This window comes from Hesperophylax consimilis, chromosome 8 (genome assembly GCF_061612785.1).
Source record: "Hesperophylax consimilis isolate HC1 chromosome 8, BYU_Hcon_1.0, whole genome shotgun sequence".
NCBI lineage: Eukaryota > Metazoa > Arthropoda > Insecta > Trichoptera > Limnephilidae > Hesperophylax > Hesperophylax consimilis.
In genome coordinates this window covers 36,812,270-36,837,360 of record NC_142843.1, presented here as the reverse complement: position 1 = coordinate 36,837,360, position 25,091 = coordinate 36,812,270, and the positions used below count along the sequence as shown (strand labels likewise).

The window sequence follows — 25,091 nt, the reverse complement described above, 5'->3', positions numbered from 1 at the left end:
ATCAACACTTTGTGAATTCTGTTCACAGAACTACTAGTAATTTTGTACAATTTTACTTCCACCAAAAGAATGTGTCATGAGGAGTACGTGGGTAAAACACAAAGTATGGCCGGATTACGAATAGATAGATAGTAGTAGGACAATACATAATGTGTATCGAACGCAATGCTATCCAAAGGCCACAAAGCAGCATAGAAGGATAAGAAAGCTAGTATTTACATCATATCCCCTCTCTAGCCGGGGAGTACTGAGTACAGCGCGCGCTGCAGACACAGTATTTACGTCGCATCCCCTCTCTTTTGCCCAGGCGAAGCCAGGCCAAACACTGACCGGCGACCGTCAGCCAATCACTGCAAAGACGAAATAGCTAGTAAAATATTTCTGTGTTTACATATATTGCGCAAATTAATGATAGATTCTCGCCGCAGTAATACAAAATAAAAATATAGAGGTTGAAAGGCTCGACTCGCGTCTATGCTGTAAAGTAAGATTGAAATATGTAAACATTAATACTAAGTAGTTATAAGGATTTCCTCACCAATGTCGGGCTGAGAGTGAGGACCCACTGATTCATATTGGAAACACTACAACCGCCTTTGACTTCAGACCTTGCGCTTCCTTGGACTACCGATTGCTCTCTCCTTGGATATTACAGCAACTGGATCAGGTCCTGAACATATAGCAGCTCACCGAATAGAAAACCCAGCACCGCCTATTTACAGTCAATGTAAAGGACTCTTGTCTGATACATGATGTGCAAGCGAATTTGTGCTTCGAAATTTTAAACTTTGAGCTCTTTAAGCTTCGAGCTTTCAAGATTTTAACTTTTTAAGCTTTGAGTTTGGGCTTTAAGCTTCAAGTTTTAAACTACAGGCTCGGAGCTTTGTAAGCTTCTTGAACTTTGATTTGTTTGTGTGTTAACTTTGAGCTTTAAGTTGAGTTTTAACTACCAAGAGAATCAAGTACTTATGTCAAGAGCCAGAATAACAGAGGGGCACAAATGAGACAATATATGAATGTGAATCAAGCAAAGAGTGTGGGCCAAGACCGATCTGTTTGAAGGGCCATCCTCTCTGCCTACCCCTGCGTGAAACGGTGTGATGGTTAGTAACTGCCTGTTAGATATTTAGTTAAATTACACATAAACGTATTTGGAGAAAATCTCACAAAATGCAATTTGTAAATTTCAATGACTTAATAAAATATATGGTAAATTTGTAGTTATATAGAGAATTTTTTCTTTTATGTATATGTAATTATCATATTGTACGTATTATATAATATTTACATATTATCATATTACACGTTGACTGCCGTAATATAGTAAGTACCATATTATGAATACGAACCAAATTCATTTTTAGAAAATGAATTTTATAAAATATATTATGATAAAACTACACCAACAGTCCGAACGATTAGTCAAAATAGACCCAATATAGTTTTACATGACAAAATTAAAAAAATAACTTATATCATTGATGTCGCTATTCCAAATTCCCGTAATATTCAAAAATCTGTTTCTGAAAAAATAAGAAAATACACAGATTTAGGAAATGGGATTAAAAGAATTTGGCATTCTCAGACTATAAAAATATTACCATTTGTTATTTCGGCTACTGGCGCGTATTAGATCTGTCAATGAATTTATATTTAAAAATGCAAAAATCAGTCATTTTAAATACATGTAGGATTACGAAAGATTTTTAAAATATTTATATTGAGGGATCAGTAGGATTTATAGGTCCAGTTAGAAGTTCTACAGAGCCGAACCCTCTGATATGAAAATATCTGGAGTCGGTGAATCATTTTCCCATTTGATCTCTGGTGATTTGACGTGTTGTTCTTGTATTTATTAAGCTTATATTATGCACTTGCATAATGTGGATTGACTAGATGATCATTTGTGGAAAAGTGTGTGGAAGGGTTTAGTTTTTGCTGTGGGGAAGATTTAACCCGGACATAAAGTCAGAAAAAATAAAAATATTCCAGTATGAGGAAGGATTACTGGAAATAATGACTTGGTAAAATACTTTTACAGAATAATATTTTCTTACATTTTTATTATGTGCTGATTTTGTTTGTTTTTTTTTTATCACAAATATTTTGCAATTCTTATTAATTTTTTACAATATGTGTCAGCACTCGTTTTTTTCATCAGTTTTATGACTTTATATAACTTTTTAAAGGTGTTTTGAATTGTCATTTTGATGAGTTATCCGGTGAACGTTTTATTTTCATGGCTTTTAAAGACTTTATATCACCTTTTAAAGGTATGTAGAATTGTCATTGTGTTGAGTCATCATGGAACCTTGAGTTTTTAGTTACCCCTATTATAGTAGTTAAATCAATAAATTTACTAGGCTTTTACTTTCAAACAATTCCTAGAACACAAACGACATATCTATAATTTATTTGGTGACCAGATAACTCGTCAAAATGACAACTCAACACACCTATAAAAATTTTATAAAGTTATGAAAAGTAATAAAACAAAAACTAGGTTAAATAGGTTACATATGTAACTACTTAACATAGCTTTTGTTTCATAACTTTTAATGACTTTATATCACCTTTCAAAGGTGTGTCGAATTGTCATTTTGAGGAGCCATTTTTTGATGGAACCAATTTATTTATTTTGAAAAGATTTAACCTACTTGTGAAAATAAACATTCTCTAGATTTTTGTATTATATTTTATTTAATGTACTTCATGACATTGGAAAGTATTTACATAATAGTAATCAACACGTAAAAGTAGGTAATATAAATATTCTCTCTGAAAACAAAAAGTAAATCAAAATTTGTGATTTCACACACATATTAAATATATCAATCATTATGATACATATTATCTACATATTTTTATCTACATAAAATTAATCTGAAAAGTAAGTAATCAAGTAGCATACATTCTGGTAAATGTTAAATAAATAGTATTTGTTTTGCATCGCAAAATATTAGTACATACATCTTTTCTGCATTGTACCAAAGGTTTATGTCATTTTGTCATAACTGGCACTATTTGAACTAATTCTTTGTTGCAATTTTTATCATCTGATAATCTATTCAGTAATTTATTAATGTCATTTTTTAAAATTTAATGCCTATAAAATTTGGTCTATCCGTTCACGTGGCAACTGAAAAAAACCAGTTGGCGATTCAAGTTGCTATTTATTTATTCATTTTCAGAAAATCGACAGTTTCCATTCAATTTGTACATAAATATTATGTAGTAAAATAAAATCAATTATGGATTTCCTCCTTGTGACTTTACCTCTACTGAGACAGCATAATATGGAATAAGTTATTTAAATTTGTGAGAAAGGAATATGAATTAAAAAAATTTATACAAAACAAAAGATTATATAAAACGAAAAATTTACAAAACAATAAATTTATAGCCATGAAGAGAGGTTGTAGATATAAATCAAATCATTATAGATATATAAACGTAAACATTATTCACAAACTATCAGAAAAATATTATTTTATGGACCTCTTGTATTTGGTAAGTTCGCAACTGAAAATATCAACCTTGGATAATACGCTATTGTAATTATTGCATAGTCTGTTCAGGCAAGAATTCTGCTTAGAGTTCGTTTTGCTTTGTATTTATGTATCCTATGTATTTCAATGACAGTCCGCACACCAAAAACCAGTTTTCGCTCGCAACTCCGCATGCACGTTTTCAATTGCCAGTTACCAGTTATAGATATCTAAGTTTTCAAGAAATTTGCAATTTGTCCATGCCTCAAAAGCTGTAAGATAACGATATCTCCGAGCAGGAAAACATTCAATTTGTTAAGGTTGTAAAATTTCTGTGTATTTACGACTATAGGCTTTCTGACTATGCAAGAAAAGAAAAAAAATAATGGCAGTTTCGTCATCACTAGATTCTGCAGACATTTTTTAACGGAATATGATAGTGACAGATGACAGCTGAAGTGTTCTTCTTCATTCTATGGTTAAACAAGCTTAGATAATTTGTGAAATTCGATTGATTGATTGATTGAAGAAGCTTGATCGCCAACCAGTTTCAGTTGCCCTGTGAACGGATGGACTAACATTCTCTGCAAAAGTATATTAATTTCATTAATAGAGATACATAATGCAATAAAATGGGTTAACAACTAAATGTCGCAAACATAATTAATTTTACATCTAATACTGTTCAATAAATGCTTTGTACCAAATATATATTATTTTTAAATGACAACTAAAATAACTACATTAAAAATGTCTATGGTTAACATAATGATTAAAAGATAAGTATTATCTATCACAATTGCGTTACGTATCATAATTGATTTTCAGGTATCCCCATGGTGACATCCGTGATGTCTTTCACTATCATGTGCGCCACCTGCCACGCCAGCTCCTCGCGCGCCTTCTCCTTGTCCCCATGCACCAGCCGGTTCACAACACGCTTTATCACAGACTCCTTCTTCTCCGGGTCGGGCTCCATGCAGGACTCGAACCTTCCTAGACTATTCACTCGTCCTAAGCACAATCCCCGGTCTGTCTTTCTGCGCCACAGCAGATCTCCATTGTAAAGCTGCTTGGAGTCTATTCGCATGTCTGTTGCCTGGTTGCGTTTGCTGCTTTTCCGGCTACTCGAAGGAAAGTCCTCCATTGCTAAAAGCGTGTTCCTGGCGTTGATGCTGAACTCGCTGCTACAATCTGACGACGACTTCTTTCGCTTCGTATCCTGCCAACTTCCTTCCACTGCGCTTATCATCTCCGATAAATACTTATAATATAATTGTGATGTGAGGAATGAGGATATGTACTGCTGCAGCACCTTGAGGGCCAGCCTAAAGGGCTTGTGGAAGCAGGAAGGGAGTGGCCCCCCTTCTCTGCATATGTTCTCTTCGATATCCAGACGCACCTCGCTAGGAAACCCCAATGAACTCGTGGCTTGCAGAGAGAAATACTTATCGTAGAGAATAATTGCATCATTCTGAGCTTGCTCCGCATCGTAATTTATATCGCTGGTGAGCTGGTCCCTAAAGTTGACAACTGCTAGGATAAATTCTAGCAAAACAGTGCAATGTTCTTGTTCTATGTATTCCGTAAAGTAGAAGAGTGCCATTTGATTAAAGATAATATCCTCGATGGTCAAGTTTCCGCCGGTGAGGATGTCTATTTGGTACTTGCAGTGGTAAGCGCTTTGTGTAAAGTTGTCAAAATGTTGCGTCTCCAATTGGGCACATACAAGCTTTTGCACAATTCCAAAGATGTCAGGATCAATCAAACCTTCGGGGTGGCATATTGATGAAACGATGGAGTTTCTAATCTCATCCGGGAGGTCTAAACGATGCGGGGACTCCAGAGCGATGAACGTTTTAAATATTCTAACAGCTTCGTTGAGGAGTTCTTGTTTGTTATCGATTTGAGTTGGTTGATCGCGGTTAGTATTTAATATGTCAGAGCAGCTGGCGTGTACGTACGGAGCGCAGCTTCTATCTTTAACATTTTCTAGATTGGAAATATTTTTAGTTATTTGTGGAAATCCGTACAGTTTGACTGAATTTCTGTCTTCAAATTTCTGTATGGGGATGGAAGAGTCAAAGCTGACGGTTCTGTTGATGCTGGCGTGGGAGATACCTTTATTCTTTTTGGTCATTTGGGCTTTGAATAGAGATTCTGCCGCCTTCTTAAAGTTCTCAGCTTCCATCCAAAACTCTATCATCGACGATGCCGAAATTGAGTCCAAGTATTGGGCGAAATACAATAGTGATTGTTTGTCGGAAAGTATATCATTTATTTTTTTAGATAAACGGGACGAATGACTGCTGATATCTTGATTTACTTCTGGAAAATCATAAAATTTCCAATTAATATTGTTTATAAACATCTCCGAACATAGTGGGAAATACAAAGTCACACTTATTTGCTAACAAAATAGAGTGTATATTTTAAAGCATTTTATCTTCTGCCCTTGAATAGATTAGCCTAACGATTGAGCGGATTGTACAAAAGGGGGATAAAGCTATTGAAACCTAATCTATAGTCAATAAACTGCAAATACAAACGAAAATATTTGTATTTTTGAAAGCATTTCCCTGTTCTTTGGGAGATTAGGCAAATTCCATAAAATACTTAAAACTTATTTTACAAATCAATGGTTAAAGTAATTGTCATGGGATATTATAACTGTCCACTTCAGAAATGTATAAAGTAAGTAAAATATAAGGTAACCACTACTAATGAAATTTAAAAATTAAAATGTGGGGTCAGTAAGATTACTAGAGATAAGACAGAAAATTCTAAATAATAATGTCATCAACAAGTTATAGACATCTTCACCCAGGCAAGTGAATTAATATATAAAGACATTACCCACCAGTATCATCTGTAATATTATCAAAGCTGAATACGAGGCTTTGCGAAGAAGCCCCCAAATTTCCCATGGAATTGGTGGGAGAATTCCGTTCCTTTTGCGATTCGGGCGGCCGAGTAGAAAATTTCGATTTCCCTCTCGCTAAAATAACATAAAAAATTAAAACAACATATTTTATAGGTCATGTCGGTTGAGAGTATTTTATAATCATTTTTATTTACCCGTATTCTTCCAAAACTTCAACATTTTCGGACTTGTTTACATTTTTTTTCGGTCCAACACGGTACGCGGTTCTATAAACAAAGACATTACGCCAAATTTAATCAGATTCGGCCGTCAGGTGTCACGACAATTCAATTACCGATAGTTCTTATTACACACTACAAACAAAACGGTAGCCAAATATAAAGCCAAGAACCGTGCAGAATAATAACTCACGTCACTACTTAGTTATTGGCTGACCTTTTGACAGATAAACATGGGAAGAAAAGTGAACTACGCAATGCTATAAGCACACCAATTCTACGAGAAAAAATATTTAACTATTTAACCAAAACCGCAATTTATGCACTAATTACTTACATATAAAATCGCCGAATATGATATTGTCTTTATAATAACTTAGAAAATAATTTATTAGAATATCAAATGAAAAAGTGATACATATATACTGAAATATCTCAAAATATTTATTGCTGTAGAAATAAGACCCTTCGTGCAATTTGCGGATATTATAGATAGGAAATATTTGTATAAAGTATTCGACAAGTTCTGATTGCTTCTAGACGGTCGGAAGAAAACTCATGTGTTGCCAAGTTGCCATGGTAATAATGAATTATTTTCTGGATCTAAATAGAACGTGGGAAATTTAAAATAAACTATATAATATTTTATCTATATTTCAGAAAAAAATAATTAGACTGAAAATATTATTATAGAACTGTTGGTATATTTTATGGAAGCGTAAGTAATACTACGCTCATCAAAACATGTTCACTTTGGTTATGTAAGGTAATCAATATTTCAATGAAAACAACATATTTTTACAAGTATTCACGGATTAAAGATTAGATTACAGAAAAAAATAATCTTTCAATGTCGGAAGTTTGAAGGAAGAGACATAAATAATAAGAAATTGTTGAATAATGATCCTAGTTATGCACAAAACAAAGACTTGTTTTTTATATTATTTAGAGATCTGCAGAATACATTTTTTTTTATAACCGGAGTATTATAATATAGCGATAGTCGGCATCAGATGTAAAAAAGTGGTGTTTAAAAAATGGTTTTATGCTAAACATTAGTAAATGATAAAAAATATTTTTGTCGAAAAATCAATATGCAAAGCAAATAAAATGACTTTTACCCAATAATAATAATAATAAATTTATTTCACATAAAATAAAACATGCGAAAACTTTGACTAGCCAACTAGAATGAATCCTGTTTTAGGCCAGTCAAATTGACAAGTTTAGTTCATATCATAATTTAGCACTTAATATAAAACAAAACCGGTAAAGTAAATAACAGCCAGATAGTAGTAATAAAAAGACAGATCACCGCAAGAGTTGAAGGTAGAAAAAATAAATTGCATATTAATACCGTCTGTAACTTAAGATATCTCACATATCTACACATTTTACAGACTAAAAGAAGTGCTCAATGTTGAAAAACTGAAAATTATTTATTTTTCTTTGGTGCAATCTTCACTCATATACGGAATAATAGGATGGGCGGTGCGCTTTATTTATTTTACAAATAACTCAAAATTATATCATCAAAGTTATGTATAGTCGGAAAAGAACATTTTCAACAGATGAGTTATACAAAGAATGTAAACTATTCTGTCTCCGTAAAGTATTTATTTTGCAAACTTTGAAATACATCTTAACAAAAATAAATTCGAAATAAATGAAAACAGAATCAACATTAGAAATAATAATGTATTTTATACTCCCCAAACGAACACAAAACAAATGCAAACACACTGCAGTTTCATTGGACCTCGTACTTTCAATCTTTTACCGAAAAATATTCAAGTGATTACTAAACTTCCTCAATGTTTAAAAGAGTTAAAATTATGGCTTTTCGATACAGCAGTTGGAACTTTTTTATTTAATTTGTATCAATTTATGTTTCTCATAAAATATTCACCATATATTACACTAAACACTTATAACTTCACTATACACTTTTTATACAAACCGCTTAGACAAAATGTATTGTATCTTGTTTTTTTTTTTTATATGCCCACAGTTTATTTATTTCTAGGTACAATAATACAATAACTCAAATATATTACCCACGCACAGGCTGCGCCTTAGTGGGTTCCCATTATTCGTATTGATGTATATAATGTTGTATATAATTAATGTAAAAATTGGGAAAAATATAGGAATAAATTTTTTTATTTTTTTTATTATTTTATCATAATTTTTGTAGATTTGGCAACCATTATTATACTTATTATTGTAGGTACCTACCTAGCATGTACCCAGTGGGGATGATACTCTCCATATCGCCCTGGTGAAAATTACAATTCAGATGTGAAACGTAACTTGAAATGGCTTTAGCCGTATTTGGTGAACATGTTTGAATAGCCAGGCACTTCCCAACCTTCCTCTCCCTACTTCCTTTCCTTATCAACTCATTTCAGCCTCAACATACCCCACTCGGTATGTAATACAAATAAGTAACAGTATTTTTTCCGAAAAAGAAATCGGCAGACGTAACTGTGTAATAAATGTTTCATTTTGTTGAAATTTCATCTTATTATTTCCAGACTTACACCTCCTAAACGTCGTTAATTCTTTAATCGTGTTTTAATTTACTCCAATGGCTTCTGACTTTGTTGAAGATGAGGACTTACCGACGTAACGGAGTTTCGTTGCTGATAAACTGGTTTTTAGACCTTCTTCGTATATTTTATATCCTTTTCTCCGTCAATATCCCACGGAGTTTTATGAAACAACTCCCCACGACTATGTACCATCCGATATGGTGTATGGCCCCATCCTGTCAGGGGTGAATTATATATTTTTAAACTTTTGAAGTGTAATAAGAGTAGGTATCTTAAATACGACAAAATGAGAGATCTCGGAATTATTTTGGATGAAAAACTAAGTTTCGCCAATCATATCCACCAAATTGTAAACAAAGGCATGAAAACACTAAGCTTCGTATTAAGAACAGCTAAAAACTGCCATTAAACTGTAATACATATCTCTAGTTAGAAGCATAATTGAATACAACTCAGAAGTTTGGTCTCCCTCTTACAAAATTCACATTAATAACATTGAACGAATACAAAAAAAATCTACGCTTTATAAATTTTAAATTAAATATCCCACTAGAAGACTTACAATATCATTTCTTATTAAATACTCTAAAAATACACACATTGGAAGACATGCGTAAAATAAACGAATTAACTTTTTTATTAAAAATTCTAAACTCTAAATTCGACTGTTGCGAACTTCTGCAACTCATAAACTTACGAATACCTACAATAACAACACGACAAAATACACTATTCCACTGCAACACACATAAAAGCGCAATTACATTGCGAACTTCACAATACAATGGTTTCACACTATGGGAAACCAATACTTAAGTGATGTCGATATATTTTATATTAACTTTGCGCTATTCCTAAATGGAAGTTGTATTTTTGTAAACCAGTCAAATCGCTGTATTTTTTAATTTATGTTCTCGTTCTTTTTAATTCTGTTTCTGCGTATATTTCTTTTTTAATGTAATTTTATTTTTATTATTTCTTTCTCATGTTTCAAAATTTTCTGTCATCGAAATTGTACCACCTACATGTAAAGTCCTCTGGGCATTAAATATATAAATAAAAAATAAATATAGGTAAGTACTTACCACATTATTTCCGGACCAGTTGCTAAAACTACCCAAGTAGGAAAGTAGGTACACCAATCTAATACAAAAGTAGGTACTTACGTAAGGCTAGCTTTAGACTTGTAAGTTTTTTCGTAAATTTACGACTTCTAGCCAATGGGCGTATTGGATTTTCAAAATGCAATATGCCCATTGGCTAGAAGTCGTAAATTTATGAAAAAACTAAGTCTAAAGCTAGCCTAAAAAATATTCTTGATCAATGAAAATAAAATAAAAACTAAAAGCGAGTTTGTGTAGATGCAAGACGTTTAGGTAGTAATGTGCATTCACGTAATGATTTAACAATACCTACCCTTTTTTCTAGTGCGAATGTAAAGGTGACATTTTTACCTGTTATTATAATTAAACAGGGTGTTAAGGGATGTACTCGACTTACCAGTGATTTCTGACATTGTTTGCAGTAAAAAAAAATCAGATAAAATTTTGACCTCCGGAATCACTGATTAAAGTAACTCGAGTACGTTCCTTAACACCCTGTATATTGTTTTATAATTGAACAGAATATACACACTAAAAATGCTTCTGTTTAGATTTGAACGGAAACCAATGTCACCACTGACTTAGTACATTTTGGTTCTAGCCCATTTAGTTCACGATGATACACTTGCCTGATATCGTATATCACCATCCCATTTGACCTACCCAAATGAAAAAAATGATGAAATACAGTTCTGTATTTGAATTAAGCAAATAAAATCAAACTTTTGGATCACGAAACACGCCCACATCGTATTTCTTGTGTTTTTGTTTATTCTATGGGATGAACGATGTAAAAAAGTATAATGAGAATATATAACGCAAATTTAAATAGTAGAAAAAGTCGAGAACACCCGAGGAAGTCGTCGATCGCAAATCGCAACAATTAAAACAAAAGAAAACTTGTAGATTTTATAAAGTTGCACAGCTGTGCAAAGATTCATTAAGACATAATATCTCATATATGTAGGTACCGTAGGTACCCAATAAGCATACGGGTGCAAGAAACAATTAATCAAATTTCAAGTTCTGTTATTATTTGAATTGAAAACACTGAGAATAATAACAGAACTTTAAAATTTACTCAGAAATTTGATGAATTTTGTTCAAACTATGAAATAACTAAACCTAATATTCTAATAATAAAAATATGTAACACGGTAGGACTGCTATTAGGTAGGTACCAATACATTATTTATGTAAACTTGTATGAGCTTGATGAATATTTTCATTTGTTAATTAAAATTGAAAGCCCTTGTTTCGGCTCTTTGTGCATTTCCATCTTGCCATTAAAACAGGGTTTCCTCGAGCGCCGATTTACTGCGAGCTTCCAGACTCCACGGTTCCAGTTTCCAGTTCCAGCCACAGCTGCCAGTTACCATTACCAGGAAGTAGAAGTAGGTAACAGATGGAAGCGATGTAAGATGCAAGCAATGCTAAGGTCGTGCGGTGTCGAAAGGCTATCGACCTGCTCACACCGGGATAACTGTTTCGGCTGGACAAAAAATCTTGTCAATCTCGTTCTAGATACATATTATTCGGATAGTTGAAGAAGCTTTCGATTAAACGCAAGAGAAATATCATTCACAGTAAAGCATTCTCCACGCGCGGAAGCTATCACCGCTACATATTGAAAGTCTTATAATTTTGTACGAAAACTAAAAAATCTCAAATACTTAGTTTTAATTACCAACTATCCAATTTTAAATTATGTCTATTTTACAAAGGCAAAGTTTATTGTTGTGCGGAGTGATATTATTATTAATTTGTACAATTACAAATGGATCTCCCACTGAGCCTGTCGTCACATATGATCAGAGACAGACGGGCCATGTAAATATACAAATAAGTGTAAAAGATGTAAAAATTGTGGCGCTTTTGGGAGGTGGACTCGGCGGGTCAGAGGTAGGTACCTTAATTTTTACGGTATTTTACCAAATGCCCATTTCTATTTTATGTTGTTTGTCTATTGTAGTTGGTTCGAAGTTTCAAAAATTTGCATATTCTTTTACCGTATTTATGGCTAACAGTGAATCGGATTCCTAGAAATGAAATGCAATACGTGAGATTATTTTTAATTTATGTTATATGTCGGAGTGCAGCTTCTAGGTAATCTATAAAATAGAATTTATATTACACTATTTCTTCGTATTAATTATAGATACGTGTTTATTTTTATAAACTAACACAAAATACAAGCCATTGTAAAGGTAGAGAAATATTTTTTTTCTACTTTTGACAAATTTTAACTTCGCTTTCGCGTCCGTCTGTTTATGCGCTTAGTTCTTCTAAACTATGCAACGGATTTTGATAGGGTTTACACTATCATTTAGATAATTTCTTCCGGAAGGTTAAAATATATAATACATGCAGATTATATTTATAGAAATTAGAAAACAGCCAATGTTTTGTAATCAAGTCGTAAAAAATATATTTTCGGGCGCCTACATTGCTAAATGTGGCTAAACTTTATGAGATACATCAAAATAATATACAACGGAATCCTATATCTTAAGGCCTACAGAAAAGTTCACGATGGTAATGTCTATATCCTAAGTATTAGAGGTGAGGCGTATTTATCGTACCCAGTAAAAATACCGGGTATTTTCATGCGATACTTTCTACTTGTGACAAATCTCCAAAGTACTCAAGTATTTTATACCGGGACAAAATATTTTTTATACGTACTTTAACCAGGTATTTTTAATGGGAATTTTTTTTCACAGAAGTTCTGTAACAACCCCCCCCCCATAAATTTGAAATATTTTGTGTGGATGAACACATTAGAAATTTTTTTGTGGGGAATTATGTTTTACAGAAATTCTCTAACAACCCCCCCATGGATTTTGAATAATTAATGGGGGAATCAAGCTTACGTAGAAAATTTGTGGGCAGAATTTATGAGAGTGCAGATTAGAAATTACTTATTCTGAATCAATCCTCAGGTCAGTATTACTTTTGAGTATTTTGTCACCGGTATTTTTTGTATCTGTACTCATAGGACCCAACTCTACATAACCCGGTTTCATAATATTTCATCAAAATGAAAATTCAACACACCACCAAAAAGTGATACAGAGTCATGAAAAGCGATGAAACAAAAACTTATTTTAATAGTTACCCATGCAACCTAGTTTTTGCTTAGTTTTGCTTAGTTTTTGCCTAAGTCACCGTATAACCCATAAATATGGTGTAACCCCCAGATGACCCCCAGCAGTAAAAATAGGTACCTACATGGTACCGAAGTCAAAAAAAAATTACACATTAATTTAGTATTATTTTACAAAAGTAGGAATTTGACAATATGCAATTGTAATAAATAAAAGCAAATCTAGAAAAGTGCTGTATATTATATGTATTTGTAATTTATAAAATAAATCATAAAAAAATAGTTGCTTGCAAAGGAAGAAGAAAGCGTACATACCCACCATTTGGTGGGTACATACCCACCAAATAATGGCGGTATTCTTAAGTTTTATGAATAAAAATTTCTGAAAAACAGTTATTTTTTCCAGGATTATGATTACAATTACGACTACGCAGAGTTAACTGTGAAACCATCCAGTGAAAACAAAACCACGACTTCCACAGCTGCCACAACCACAAAGAAGATTTCCGAGACTAATATTGTAGAAGAAACTGTACCCACCACAACTGTAAGGGTCGTGGCAATAACTCCAGCATCTCCGGTATTAAAACCCAAACCAAACACCACACATTTAAACAGTTCAACCGAAAACTCAAAACCAATCAGTCAAGAAGTCGGCACTACCCAGAAACCCATCAGTATTTCTGAAAGTTCGGGGATTCCAGTTCAGATCTTGACAACCCCAGTGGAAATTGTGTATAAAGAAACAAAAGGTGCCACAACGGTTCAGCCAGAAAACAGCTCGACTTCTACAGCAGCGACAGTTGTTGAAGAAACGCAAGCGGAGTGCATTGACGGATACAGAAAAGATAGACGAGGAACTTGCAGGCCAAAGATAAAGAGACCGACACAACAAACTTTGTAAGTATTACATTAGTCCCTGAATAAAAATATTATTGCGTAAGGGAAGGTCATTGAGTTTTCTTGGATACTATTTTATTTACTACACAGAGTTGGCATGGACGCGTGCTGACTGTCGCCAAGCTATGACCAAACTGCACAGACAAATGAATGTTATGCGTTTGGTATGTAGATGGAAACAGAGGTGGAGCACCGTCTTGCGTACATGCGATTTGCAGAAAGATGGGTTAATGATGTTGGCAACATGAAATGCACGTGCAGATACTCATAATGGTTCGTGGTCCATCTCCATTGTTTCTATTATCTATGGTACAGACGCATTTCGTTTAGACAGTGAATTATTCCAGACCTCCGATGTTATGCGATTGATGAAAAACAGCAATTGTCGTTTTTTACACTTACCTAGTGCACATCAAGTCATACAAACATACATAGCAGGCAGCAGTCTGCTGATGCGTTCATATGTGATTTAACAATAAGATTAACAGTAACCGAGTTGTTTTAAATTTAAAATAAGTTCATTTTTTCTTTTCTCCAAATAAGAATCCAATGGAGCTATAGATTGATTTATATTAGTAGCATAGATGACATGTTGTGGAAGTTTGTTCCATGTATCCACTACTCTTTTGCAAGGAAGTGTTTCCTAGGATTGGAATAATGTTAATTTTTGTTGAGTGTCCATGGAGATTTACATTTTTCTTGGTGTTGTTATGTTCATATTACAAATTTATAATGCATCATAACCCTGCATCTAAAAAGTGCATTAATAAACAAAAATACATAAATTCTAAGTGTAATTTTGATAAACGGGGCTTGAATTAAAAAAAATCATGTTTGGAATAATAAATAAAAAAAAAATGGCTTTATTTATGATGCTTTATACAGATTTTCAATATTAGTTTACTTTCACTCCACTAGATGGCGCCGGTATATAAAAAATACACATATCAAAGGTTAAACAGCCAAATGAACCGTTGATAGTGTGGTTCAATAAATTTTGCTATCGTTTATTGATATTATTACACTTTTAATCAATCACTCTATCAATGTGTTGTTTATTCAGCAGATTTATAAAGCCTCGTCATAAATCTGTAGTAATTATAACAGGGACAAATGACAGTGGGCACAGCCCACTTTTATCAGATAATTATAGTATCGATTACAACTGGAAAATCGTATAGAAGTTGTTAAAGGCTGATTCTGGGTATTTAGCACGGTCGATCGATAACTTGTCATCGTTCCCGAGCACGACTGCAGATCACTAATGTACAAACAACAAATCAAGTTGAATAAATTAACAACACTAAAAGGACGGGTTGTTTCACAGAATTTGAACAATTCATCAAATTTCAAAGTTGATTAAGTTCTGTGAAGGTTCTATTCAAGTTGTTATTATATCATCATTGGCCAGTTGTTTCACAAAACTGAAATAATAACAGAACTTGAATAGAACCTTCATAGAACTTTAAAGTCAAGTTTGAAATTTGATGAATTGTTCAAATTCTTTGAAACAACCAGTCCTTAGTCGTTCTGAACCTTTGTTTGTTCGTTATAGAGTTGCAGTCACCATTTTTTCAATTTATTTATTAAAGCCATTTTGGGCCTTTACATTACAATTATAAGTTAAATTGAAAACAAAATATTATTAAAAAAAAATAGAATACTTGTTAAATTATTATCACACTAACTTTAAAGAACCCTTGAGATTTATATACGAGCAATAAAAATTTAAAAAGATATTGTAAATACTTAGTAAGCTGTTTAAGCACATGCTTAAATAATGATAACTCGAGATTTATTGTTCAGGAACGATGACAAGTTACCGACATTATCGATAAAACCTTTATTGATTGACCGTGGTATGATTCCTGGTATGTGTTACAATCAGAGATGTGCAAAATGGGTACCCAAAACCATTTGAAATGCAAAATGGAAATGGGTCAAAACTTTTCCATTTGAAAATGCAAAATGGTTTTTAGAAAAGAATTTCAAATGCAAAATGCAAAATACCTATTTTCAAAATGCATTGAAAATGCAAAATGGTTTCTGAGGTCAAACAATTAAAATAATTATAGAATTTTTAAACAATTTTGTCATTTAATAATGGAAATCAATGTAGAACAAACATATAAACAAACGTAAGACTCTATATTCCCTTTACACAGCGTTCATCCGTCCCCACCTAGAACACTGCACACCGATCTGGACTCCTTTTTACCAAGCCCACATTGAAAGAATCGAAAGAATTCAAAAAAAATTTTTTAAACACATTAATTATAAACAAAACTTACATTTCTCAAATTACGCCGATTCTATTAATTACCACAAATTCAACTCACTTCATACACGACGTTTGGTTTTTGACCAAATTTTATTATTTAAAATTCTTAACAATGGCCTCGACTCACCAGAGCTAATGAATTTAATAAATATTCATATTCCAACAAGATCAACACGGCAATCCCATTTGTTTCATTTACCTACATGTAGAACTAACTTTAGAAAAAATTCACCAATTCCACGTATATGTGCCCAATATAATACTAAATTTCAAAACATAGATATTTTTAGCAATACACTTCACAAATATCGAATAGAAGTAACTCGTACGATCGAAAATTAATACTATAGTATGGAATGTATCCAGAGCATCTCCTATCCTCATCCTAAATTCCTATTCCTCCCCTCCTCACCTAAAATATATATATATATATATATATATATTTTTTTTTTAATGCAATAAAACTCCATCTCCAATCAATATTAATATAGGAGACTTTTTTGGCTTGACTGTTTTTAACATGTATATATTTATATTTGTATTTTATGTATAAGCTGTTTGTCTCTTACCTTTACCAATAAATAAATAAATAAATATTACATGATGGTAAATCCAAAAACACCATGACTACAGATTATGAGACAACAAAAAATTTGCGCGGGACTAATGTTGCCAACGTAAAAACATAGGAACTTAGTAGTTAATATAACAGCGTCATGGCCATGTTCAGTATTTGAATCAGTATTTTTTGTAATGGTTTTTTTTTGTTTTTATTTTTATTTTTTTTTTTATTAGTAAAAAAAGATACACGAATTACATTACACAATATAGTACAGTTATTAATTACATAATATAATATAAGTATTTGATGTACCCCCATAACTAAGCAGGGCTTGTGTGTATGGGGGGTGTTGTTATATTGGTTTATATTTGATATGATTCAGTTCAACTGTTCGGAATACTTTTTAAGGTGGCTTTTGAATTCGTTTATATTTGCATTCACGTTTCTAATTTTTTCTGGTAATGAGTTAAAAAATTTAACTCCGAGATATTCATGGTTGAACTGTCCTATTGTTTTTTTACATTTAGGAGTAGGAAGTATTGACGTTTGTCTAAGATTTCTGTTATTTTTAAAGGGTGCAATTTTATTGAGAATATTGTTTTTATAAATTTGTAATGTTGCATGGTAGAAATATAGTGCACTCACAGACATAGGAATTAATAGACGAGAAGATAATGGCGAGGGGTAAAATCAACTGTTGAAGAACGAAGGGGGTAAAGCTGACTGTGATACGTCAATAAATCAATCTGACAGTAAATAGGCATCTCGCATTATAATATCACCATTTAGTTCTTAAAAGTAAAATCTGCTTTTGAATGAATAGACATTTTTACATGGGAGCGCAAATTACTCGCCACGTTATGAACTAATTTGCGAAGTCCAAATTCGGCAAAGTAAATTTCTTCTGTTTGCAGAGTCGTAGTTAGTTTCAGAGTATTTAGTTAAGACACTTTTACAAATGTTTCATAATTTACTTACCCCAGTAAACAACGATGAGCACATTGAGAATCGCTACATTGTGATGTGATAGTATATGTTTCTAAAACTGATCCATATAATACGGTGTGAATAAGCTTAAAATAAAGTAAAATAATGCTTACTTATGGAATGTAATACGACAATTGGGTTTATTCTCTTTTTCACATCTATTTTTACAAGTTTTCATATCACAAGTCAACATTTTGCCGTGTTATTTCGTAAAATGAACCGATGATGCCTCGACCATAGTTCGCACAAGAATGATGACGTCACGTTTTCAAATTTCACTTGAGGCCATACGCGAGCCCAGCCGGCTCCAATGGAACCGGTATGGGGAGTGGGGATAATACGCTTTTAATCACTTAGGGCAGGTCTACTAATATTCATATGTCTATGAGTGCACTTAATTTTCTGACCTGAATAAAAGTTCGGACAAATATGAATAGGGTTTTTTTTAATATGGTTTTTATTATTAGTTTTTGTGATATTATGTAAATTGTTTGTGTTTGATTTTTATATGTACCGCCCCAGCCTATAAAGCCATATTGTATAATTTATTGACAGAAAGCAAAGTATGTGGTTCTAAGTAATTTTTCGTTTAAAATATCTCTTAAACTTCTAAATATATATATGTTAGTTTCCTTATTCTGTCGTTCAGAATATTTATATGTTGGGACCATTTTAAACGCTGGTCTATTGTTATGCCTAGGTACTTAATATCGGTCTTGCTTTCTATGTTTGTGCATAACATATTATTGGTATCACTCAATTGCCAGGGCTCCTACCAGGGAGCAACTTGACAAATGTAAATTATCTCTCATAGCGAGGTTGAGGACCGACTGATATTTGGGGCTTATGAAAAAAAGATGAGTGGAGATAGTAGGAAGAATGTTGCATAAAAGCATTTAAAATGGAAAATCCATTGAGAAAAGCATTTAAAATGCAAAATGCAAAATGGTTTTTAGAAAAGCATTTAAAATGCAAAATGGAAAATACCCATTTTGCATTTCCATTTGAAATAAAGCACATCTCTGGTTACAATGCGTATCTTTGGACTGAAAATTATACTGACATACCTGTGTCTTAACACTGGGCTGTTAGAATGTCTAAACACAACTGTTAGAATGTCAAAACACTGGGCTGTTAAAAAGTCTAAACACTGATCTATTGAGAATGTTATCAAAACTTTGGATTGTTAGATTATGTACCGTAACACCAGCTTGATACATAAATTCTGGGCTGTTAGAATGTCTAAACTCTGGACTTGAAATTCAAAAACTGAGTTGTCTGTTATGGTCTATTAGAATGTCTAAACACTGGGCTGGTAAAATATTGAATCTCTGGTCTGTTGAAATATCAAAGTATAGAATTTATGTTTGATTTTGTTTGATTGCTGAAACAGTTGATTTGCCTATCGACTAGAACAATTTAGAAATCTACATTAGTGATTTTTCTTCAGAAAACACTATTTCACAAAAAATTAACAATTTATGAAGAATTCTCAGAATGAACCATTTCACAAAAATTAACAATTTATGAAGAATTCTCAGAAAGAACCGAGTTAACTTGTTATTATTATTTCAGATTGAGGAAACTAATTCAGCTCTCCCACCAAATGCAAGCCGCCCCCACACATATACACAACAAGAGACTTAACTCAAAACAATAAATATATTGATGTTTAAAAGCAAATTGTACAGGGTAAAGGACCACATTCCGAAAGTTTGTGGCGCCGATTAAAATACTCAAATAAAAAATATTGAATAAAGTAATTATTATATTATAAACATGATTTTTGCATTTAAGTAACTTAGCTAACCATTGGCTTTATTAAGTCATCGTTAATGAGTTGTTCATGTTTTTTGCTTTGTGAATTGAGATATTATTGTATAATTTCTTACTTCAACCTGAAGGCTATTTAATTGGTGTTACTGTTTTTAAACTGATTGAATAAAACAATGAATGTATGAAATATAATTCAATTGAAATTATAATGAAGTAATCTGATATCTGAAAATTTGTCTGTCTGAAGAATAATGTTAGATTTAATGTCTCCATCAAATGTGAGAAAAAATAAGTTTAATTGGAAAAAAATAAAGAAATATGATATTATGGAAAACAGTTTTATTTCACACGTCCACAATAATCCCATATACATAAATCACTATGTAAAATTCAACACATTGCCAATAAAATAATATAAATAAATGCAAATATATATAATACAGTTTTACAAATATTTTTTAAGCATCAAAATTGATAAATAATTCAGTCATTTATTAATTATTTTTATTTCATATAAACAAAACACAGCATTTACAAGAACAAATAAATATGTAGCTAAAACTTAGAAGGATAAACATTCTGCAACCAGATGTCGTTGCGCGACAAATAAATAATCACAAACTCATGAGGCAATATTTTTTACATTCATTCCAGTCAGCCAGGTATAAAATAGGCATACCGCCGATAGCTCCAATGTAACCGCTACCTCTTTCTCATGAATGAAGCATGTAAAAGAAAGAGAGGCAACCATGGAGCTCTCAGCGGCAGGACCGTATGGTGACGAAGAATTCAAGCTTGCATATTTTAATGGTCCAACCTTATAAAAATAATGAATACTTTATATGAACACAACACATTATGCTTTATAAGTTAAAACCAAGGTTCAACATCTATTACTAATACAAAATCAAGTGTATTATTATATTTTGTGCTTTTTCATAATATTCAGATACAACTACTTCTTGAACATCTCGACAACACAATGAAATGTACGAATGAGACAATGCTTAAAGTAAATTTTACAGCTAAACTGAAATAAAAGGTGAGCTTTTACAATATTCTTACTTGCGTGTCTGTCATGTACATTGATGCCCCTTAAAATCGATAGTAAAAATAGCATTAATCGCCATTGTGTAAAAATAAAAAATCTCAATATTTCCAAGGCAATGTTTTTGAAATACTTCAATATTCAGTTTTATGAACAGCTCTTGTGGTGTAATAGATACCGTTGCGTCTCCATTACTGTCACGATGAGAAATAAGATTTAAGCAGTGTTGAAAGAGAAAACAACACGCTTTATATTCAAATCTAGAAGTTAAAAGCAAAATAATTGAAATGAACACCTCTATGAAACCAAAGGCCGCAATTTGAGAAAAATTTATGAAATTTTTACATGACTATAATGTTTACAGTATATTATTTTAATAAAATGTGGTTTTTTTCATTACCAGTAATTTTAGTTGTTTAGTGTTTAGACGAAAAAACATAATATGAGCCATTTTTGAAATTTTTTTGAGTTTGCATTAAAACTTTTATTGCATAAAAAAATATATGTTCATTTCTAATAATAAAATTTGAAATCGTATTTCATTACCTTTCAAAAGCAGTTTTTAGTTTACAGATAAGTTCAGAAATATTCCATTTATTTGGATTTTATTGCAAAGCGGAAATACAAACAAATTCTTCCACCATCTGACAGCGTCTTTAAGAAATACAACGGTCAATAGGTCTGTGGGGTTAACAATCATCAAAGAAATAATTTAGGATTGACAAAACTGTTTTATTCTTACATCAAAGAGAAATACAAAAGAATCACTCAATGATTTCAAATTTGTACAGCTGTTTAATTGTACTGGCAGAATGGCATCCAATTTTTCAAATTTCTATTATTTGAAGTAGTGTTTAATTATTCATGGTTGAATTCAATTGTAATACATATAATGATTTAAAAAAAGCTTACAACATCTTTCCAGGCGTTTATGTTTACCTCACTTTCTGCCTGATGATAAACAAGACAATTCATAACCTCAAAGATATGATTTTTTGTTTGTTTTATCCCTGACCTAGATGTTTTAATTGTATAAAATGAACCATTCTGAAAAGTAGTGGGTGAAAAACGTAGCAGTTAAAAGTTATTTTCAACAATAATATAATTAGATTTTCTTAAATAAAACTGATTGATCTGCCTTCACAAAAAAAAACTTGCTGACAGAATTGAAATACACATTCAACCATTCATTCATTCTCATGTATTAGTGATACTAAAAAAAAGTACCTTGCTAGGGTAGGTAGTAACATCGGTATAACAATAATATGTAAAATATGAATATTACATATGGCAAGTCAGAAAATGCTTTCCTAAATTATGATTTCTTGAATTGATGGCAGATCAATGTTATTAAAATTATAACAATTCCCACAGGTGCAAAATAACACAGAGAATAAGAAAACAGATTGAATTAAAATATCTATGTGATGTTGATTATTCACATAGCCAAACACAATTGCATAAAGCATAATATGCAAAAAATACACATTAACTTGTTTGCCATTCTGCATGTTAAATAGTAGCCATTTATTTCTGTATTTAAATAAGATTTGCAATATTATTGTGATATTGAAGAGGTTTTCTGACAGCATGTTGTCCATAGGGTTTTGCTAGTTTGCAAAACAACCTTTGCAATGGTTTTTCAATCAAGAATGGAATCAAAATTTTCCAGCAAAAAAATTACTAGCACAAATTTTCTTTCAAATTCAAAGCTGAATAACTATTTTACATAAACATGATTTATGATTTTTCAAGAAGTGATAATAAAAAATTCAACACAATTTTTGCATAGCTACTAAGTTCTCGAATGTGAGATTAAATTCTAAGACTTAGGGCTGGCTTTAATATAATTTGGAATGGATTTTATAAATGTGATAAAATTATTTTTTAAATATTCTATTTCTTAGAAAAGAGAAACATGACGAGGACGGTGGTTATTCTTTAGCAAACTAAGTGATATATTAATTATAATAATTTAATAAAATAGCAATTTGTACATTGAACATTCTGTGAGTGAGTTACGACTCACAGGTGAATACGGTATGCGCACTTGAAGTGAAATAACACAAAACTGCGCTACGCAAGTGATATAATTAATATTAACAGAGGCTTGACGGTTGACGAACTGGGAATTTACAAAGTAAGCAACAGACTATTATTAAAATCAAACGCTACATTTTGTCACAAAAATTTAAAATGAATGGCATGTTAAAATATTTTAAACAAAGATGACAATGCAAATAATTGAATTTCTCATCCATAATTGGAATAAGGATAGAGTTGCCAAATTCCGCCTCGCTTAATATGTACAAATTTAAAAATAACAGTATGTTTCATCTTGATTACTTCAAGAAACAACTATTTATGTCGGGGTAGATGGTAAAAGATGTATTAAAGTTTAATTTTTTCTCAATCAAAGTTAAGTTCGAAGATTAGGAAATACGAATTATTAAAATAACCCAAAAAACCTATTTTGTGGATGTTTTACATATCCCCCAAATTAAACAATTTTTTTCAGTGGTAATTAAGTTGAAATCTAGTGTTATTTTAAAGTTGCGTGCGTTAGACGGAATTCATCAACTTTACCGGAATAAGTATGAGACTAGATAAATAGTAAACTTACTATTTGTATTATTGCAAATGGGATTGTATCACAATACGCGATTGCGTTGTGTCACGAGGTCATGGAATCACAGAACTCGGCCATCACAGCTTGCAGAGGCAGAACAGCAGCGGAATGAAGGCTCCAATGGCCATGAACACAGGCAGCATGATGGAGGTGTCGTCCATGGAGTAGGGGTCGGGCTGCTTAGGGCCGCTGGGTCGCCGTGTCTTGGACACCTTCTCCTCACTCTCTTCCTTCACCTCGTCCACCTCGGGTTCCGGAAGTAGCGGCGGCAGCTTGGGCACGTGCTCCATCTTGCCGCGCACCACAAACATAGCATTGATCTTGGGATTGTCACGGTAACCCTTAATGAACTCCACGCGGATCTTGCCACCCCGGATGTCTGACTCCTCCTCATTGTAATACAACCGCCCTTTGCTAATGCTATAAGGTACATACTCCTCGTGGGCAACTCCGCGTCCCACCTTGTCGTATATGTCGAGATCGGCCACGATGGTGTGGTCTCCATTCAGTACCACGTCGAACACCTTCATGTTGGCGGAGTTGAAGTACACTTCGCTGAACTTCAGCACCAGGACGTAGTCGCCGTCCGAACTGGCTGGGATGTCGTAGCCGAAGGTGGAGTGGTGGTAACGCTCCGTCTGGAACAGAATCTGGTCATTGGGATTGACGCGCCCAATCATGAGCAGCTGTTTGCCGTAGTCCGAGGCCGTGCCGACCTTTCCCTGCAGCGGGTCCCGCTCGTATCGCACGCCATAGTTGTCCGTGTGGGCTTCACCGCCGGCGTTGATCGCGTAAATTATTTCACCTATGCTGGTCACTCCCGAAGTTTCGAGGAGTAGAAGTACTACTGTATTCAGTAATATGACTGAAAGCCATTCCATAATTTATGCCTTGTTATTTCTGCTACACAAATGTCACTCATGAGTTTGTTATTTAAAACATTAATTAGTCAAACTCCCACCCGACAGATTTTTTAATTAAATAAAAACAATGATACACTTTAATTCAACCGGGGCAAATGACAGCCGCTACCGTTGTTTCGAATCTAGACGATTCAAATTAATATTTTTGCTATCGGCTTTTCATGATAAAACGCCGGCGATGTCAAAACCATAGACAATATAAATAATAAACGTGGACATTAGTGATGGAATTACTGAATCGCACCTCGATCGTATTCGAAAATTTTTAAAAGCATTTATTTTTCAATGGCGATTTAATATTTTACTACTATTTACGCGTAATCTGATTTTTGCTAAAGATCTTGAAATTGATCGAGGGTGATAAATTGTGAGAAAGCCTGCCGTGGGGGTATGCTGTGATTTTCGCACAAGGCGAATAAAAGTGCACTGCTTGTAGACCTGTCGTTGTATTATGAAGTTAGGATTTCTAGGAAAAAAATGTGTTCATTTTACAGATTATATTTTTTTTCTTGTCGCATCCATCCTCCTTTTGCTTATTTGTTATATAATTTATCGATTAACCGAGATGTTAAAATTGATTTCCGTATAAATAAATATCAAACAACATGAATGCTGGACACAACTAAAGCCT

General features: G+C 32.8%; 3 protein-coding genes across 3 annotated transcripts; 1 reads left to right on the top strand and 2 right to left on the bottom strand.

The window, feature by feature from the left end:
• Positions 1 to 2,711: 2,711 nt before the first annotated feature.
• pkaap (A-kinase anchoring protein pkaap) lies at positions 2,712 to 6,797 on the bottom strand. Its single transcript, XM_089634631.1, has 3 exons — positions 6,567 to 6,797; positions 6,349 to 6,486; positions 2,712 to 5,816 (listed from the first exon to the last, which is right to left on the bottom strand). Exons 1-3 carry the CDS (start codon positions 6,589 to 6,591, stop codon positions 4,300 to 4,302), a joined length of 1,680 nt encoding a protein of 559 aa, XP_089490757.1. The 5' UTR covers positions 6,592 to 6,797; the 3' UTR covers positions 2,712 to 4,299.
• A 5,065-nt stretch (positions 6,798 to 11,862) lies between these two features.
• On the top strand, positions 11,863 to 20,026 carry LOC149421976 (uncharacterized). Its single transcript, XM_089634344.1, has 3 exons — positions 11,863 to 12,150; positions 13,761 to 14,254; positions 19,660 to 20,026. Exons 1-3 carry the CDS (start codon positions 11,956 to 11,958, stop codon positions 19,742 to 19,744), a joined length of 774 nt encoding a protein of 257 aa, XP_089490470.1. The 5' UTR covers positions 11,863 to 11,955; the 3' UTR covers positions 19,745 to 20,026.
• Positions 20,027 to 20,184: 158 nt separating this feature from the next.
• On the bottom strand, positions 20,185 to 24,642 carry LOC149421975 (malectin-A). Its single transcript, XM_089634199.1, has one exon. It carries the CDS (start codon positions 24,416 to 24,418, stop codon positions 23,615 to 23,617), a length of 804 nt encoding a protein of 267 aa, XP_089490325.1. The 5' UTR covers positions 24,419 to 24,642; the 3' UTR covers positions 20,185 to 23,614.
• Between the last annotated feature and the right edge of the window lie 449 nt (positions 24,643 to 25,091).

Excerpts from the sequence above, each read along its gene's own strand:
- LOC149421976 (XM_089634344.1), top strand. The coding sequence starts at position 11,956 with ATGTCTATTTTACAAAGGCAAAGTTTATTGTTGTGCGGAGTGATATTA. Across the intron at positions 12,151-13,760 it reads GTGGACTCGGCGGGTCAGAG|GATTATGATTACAATTACGA; the intron begins GTAGGTACCTTA and ends TATTTTTTCCAG. Across the intron at positions 14,255-19,659 it reads AGACCGACACAACAAACTTT|ATTGAGGAAACTAATTCAGC; the intron begins GTAAGTATTACA and ends TTATTATTTCAG.
- pkaap (XM_089634631.1), bottom strand. The coding sequence starts at position 6,591 with ATGTTGAAGTTTTGGAAGAATACGG. Across the intron at positions 6,487-6,566 it reads GAAGTTTTGGAAGAATACGG|CGAGAGGGAAATCGAAATTT; the intron begins GTAAATAAAAAT and ends ATGTTATTTTAG. Across the intron at positions 5,817-6,348 it reads TAATATTACAGATGATACTG|AAGTAAATCAAGATATCAGC; the intron begins GTGGGTAATGTC and ends ATGATTTTCCAG.
- LOC149421975 (XM_089634199.1), bottom strand. The coding sequence starts at position 24,418 with ATGGAATGGCTTTCAGTCATATTACTGAATACAGTAGTACTTCTACTC.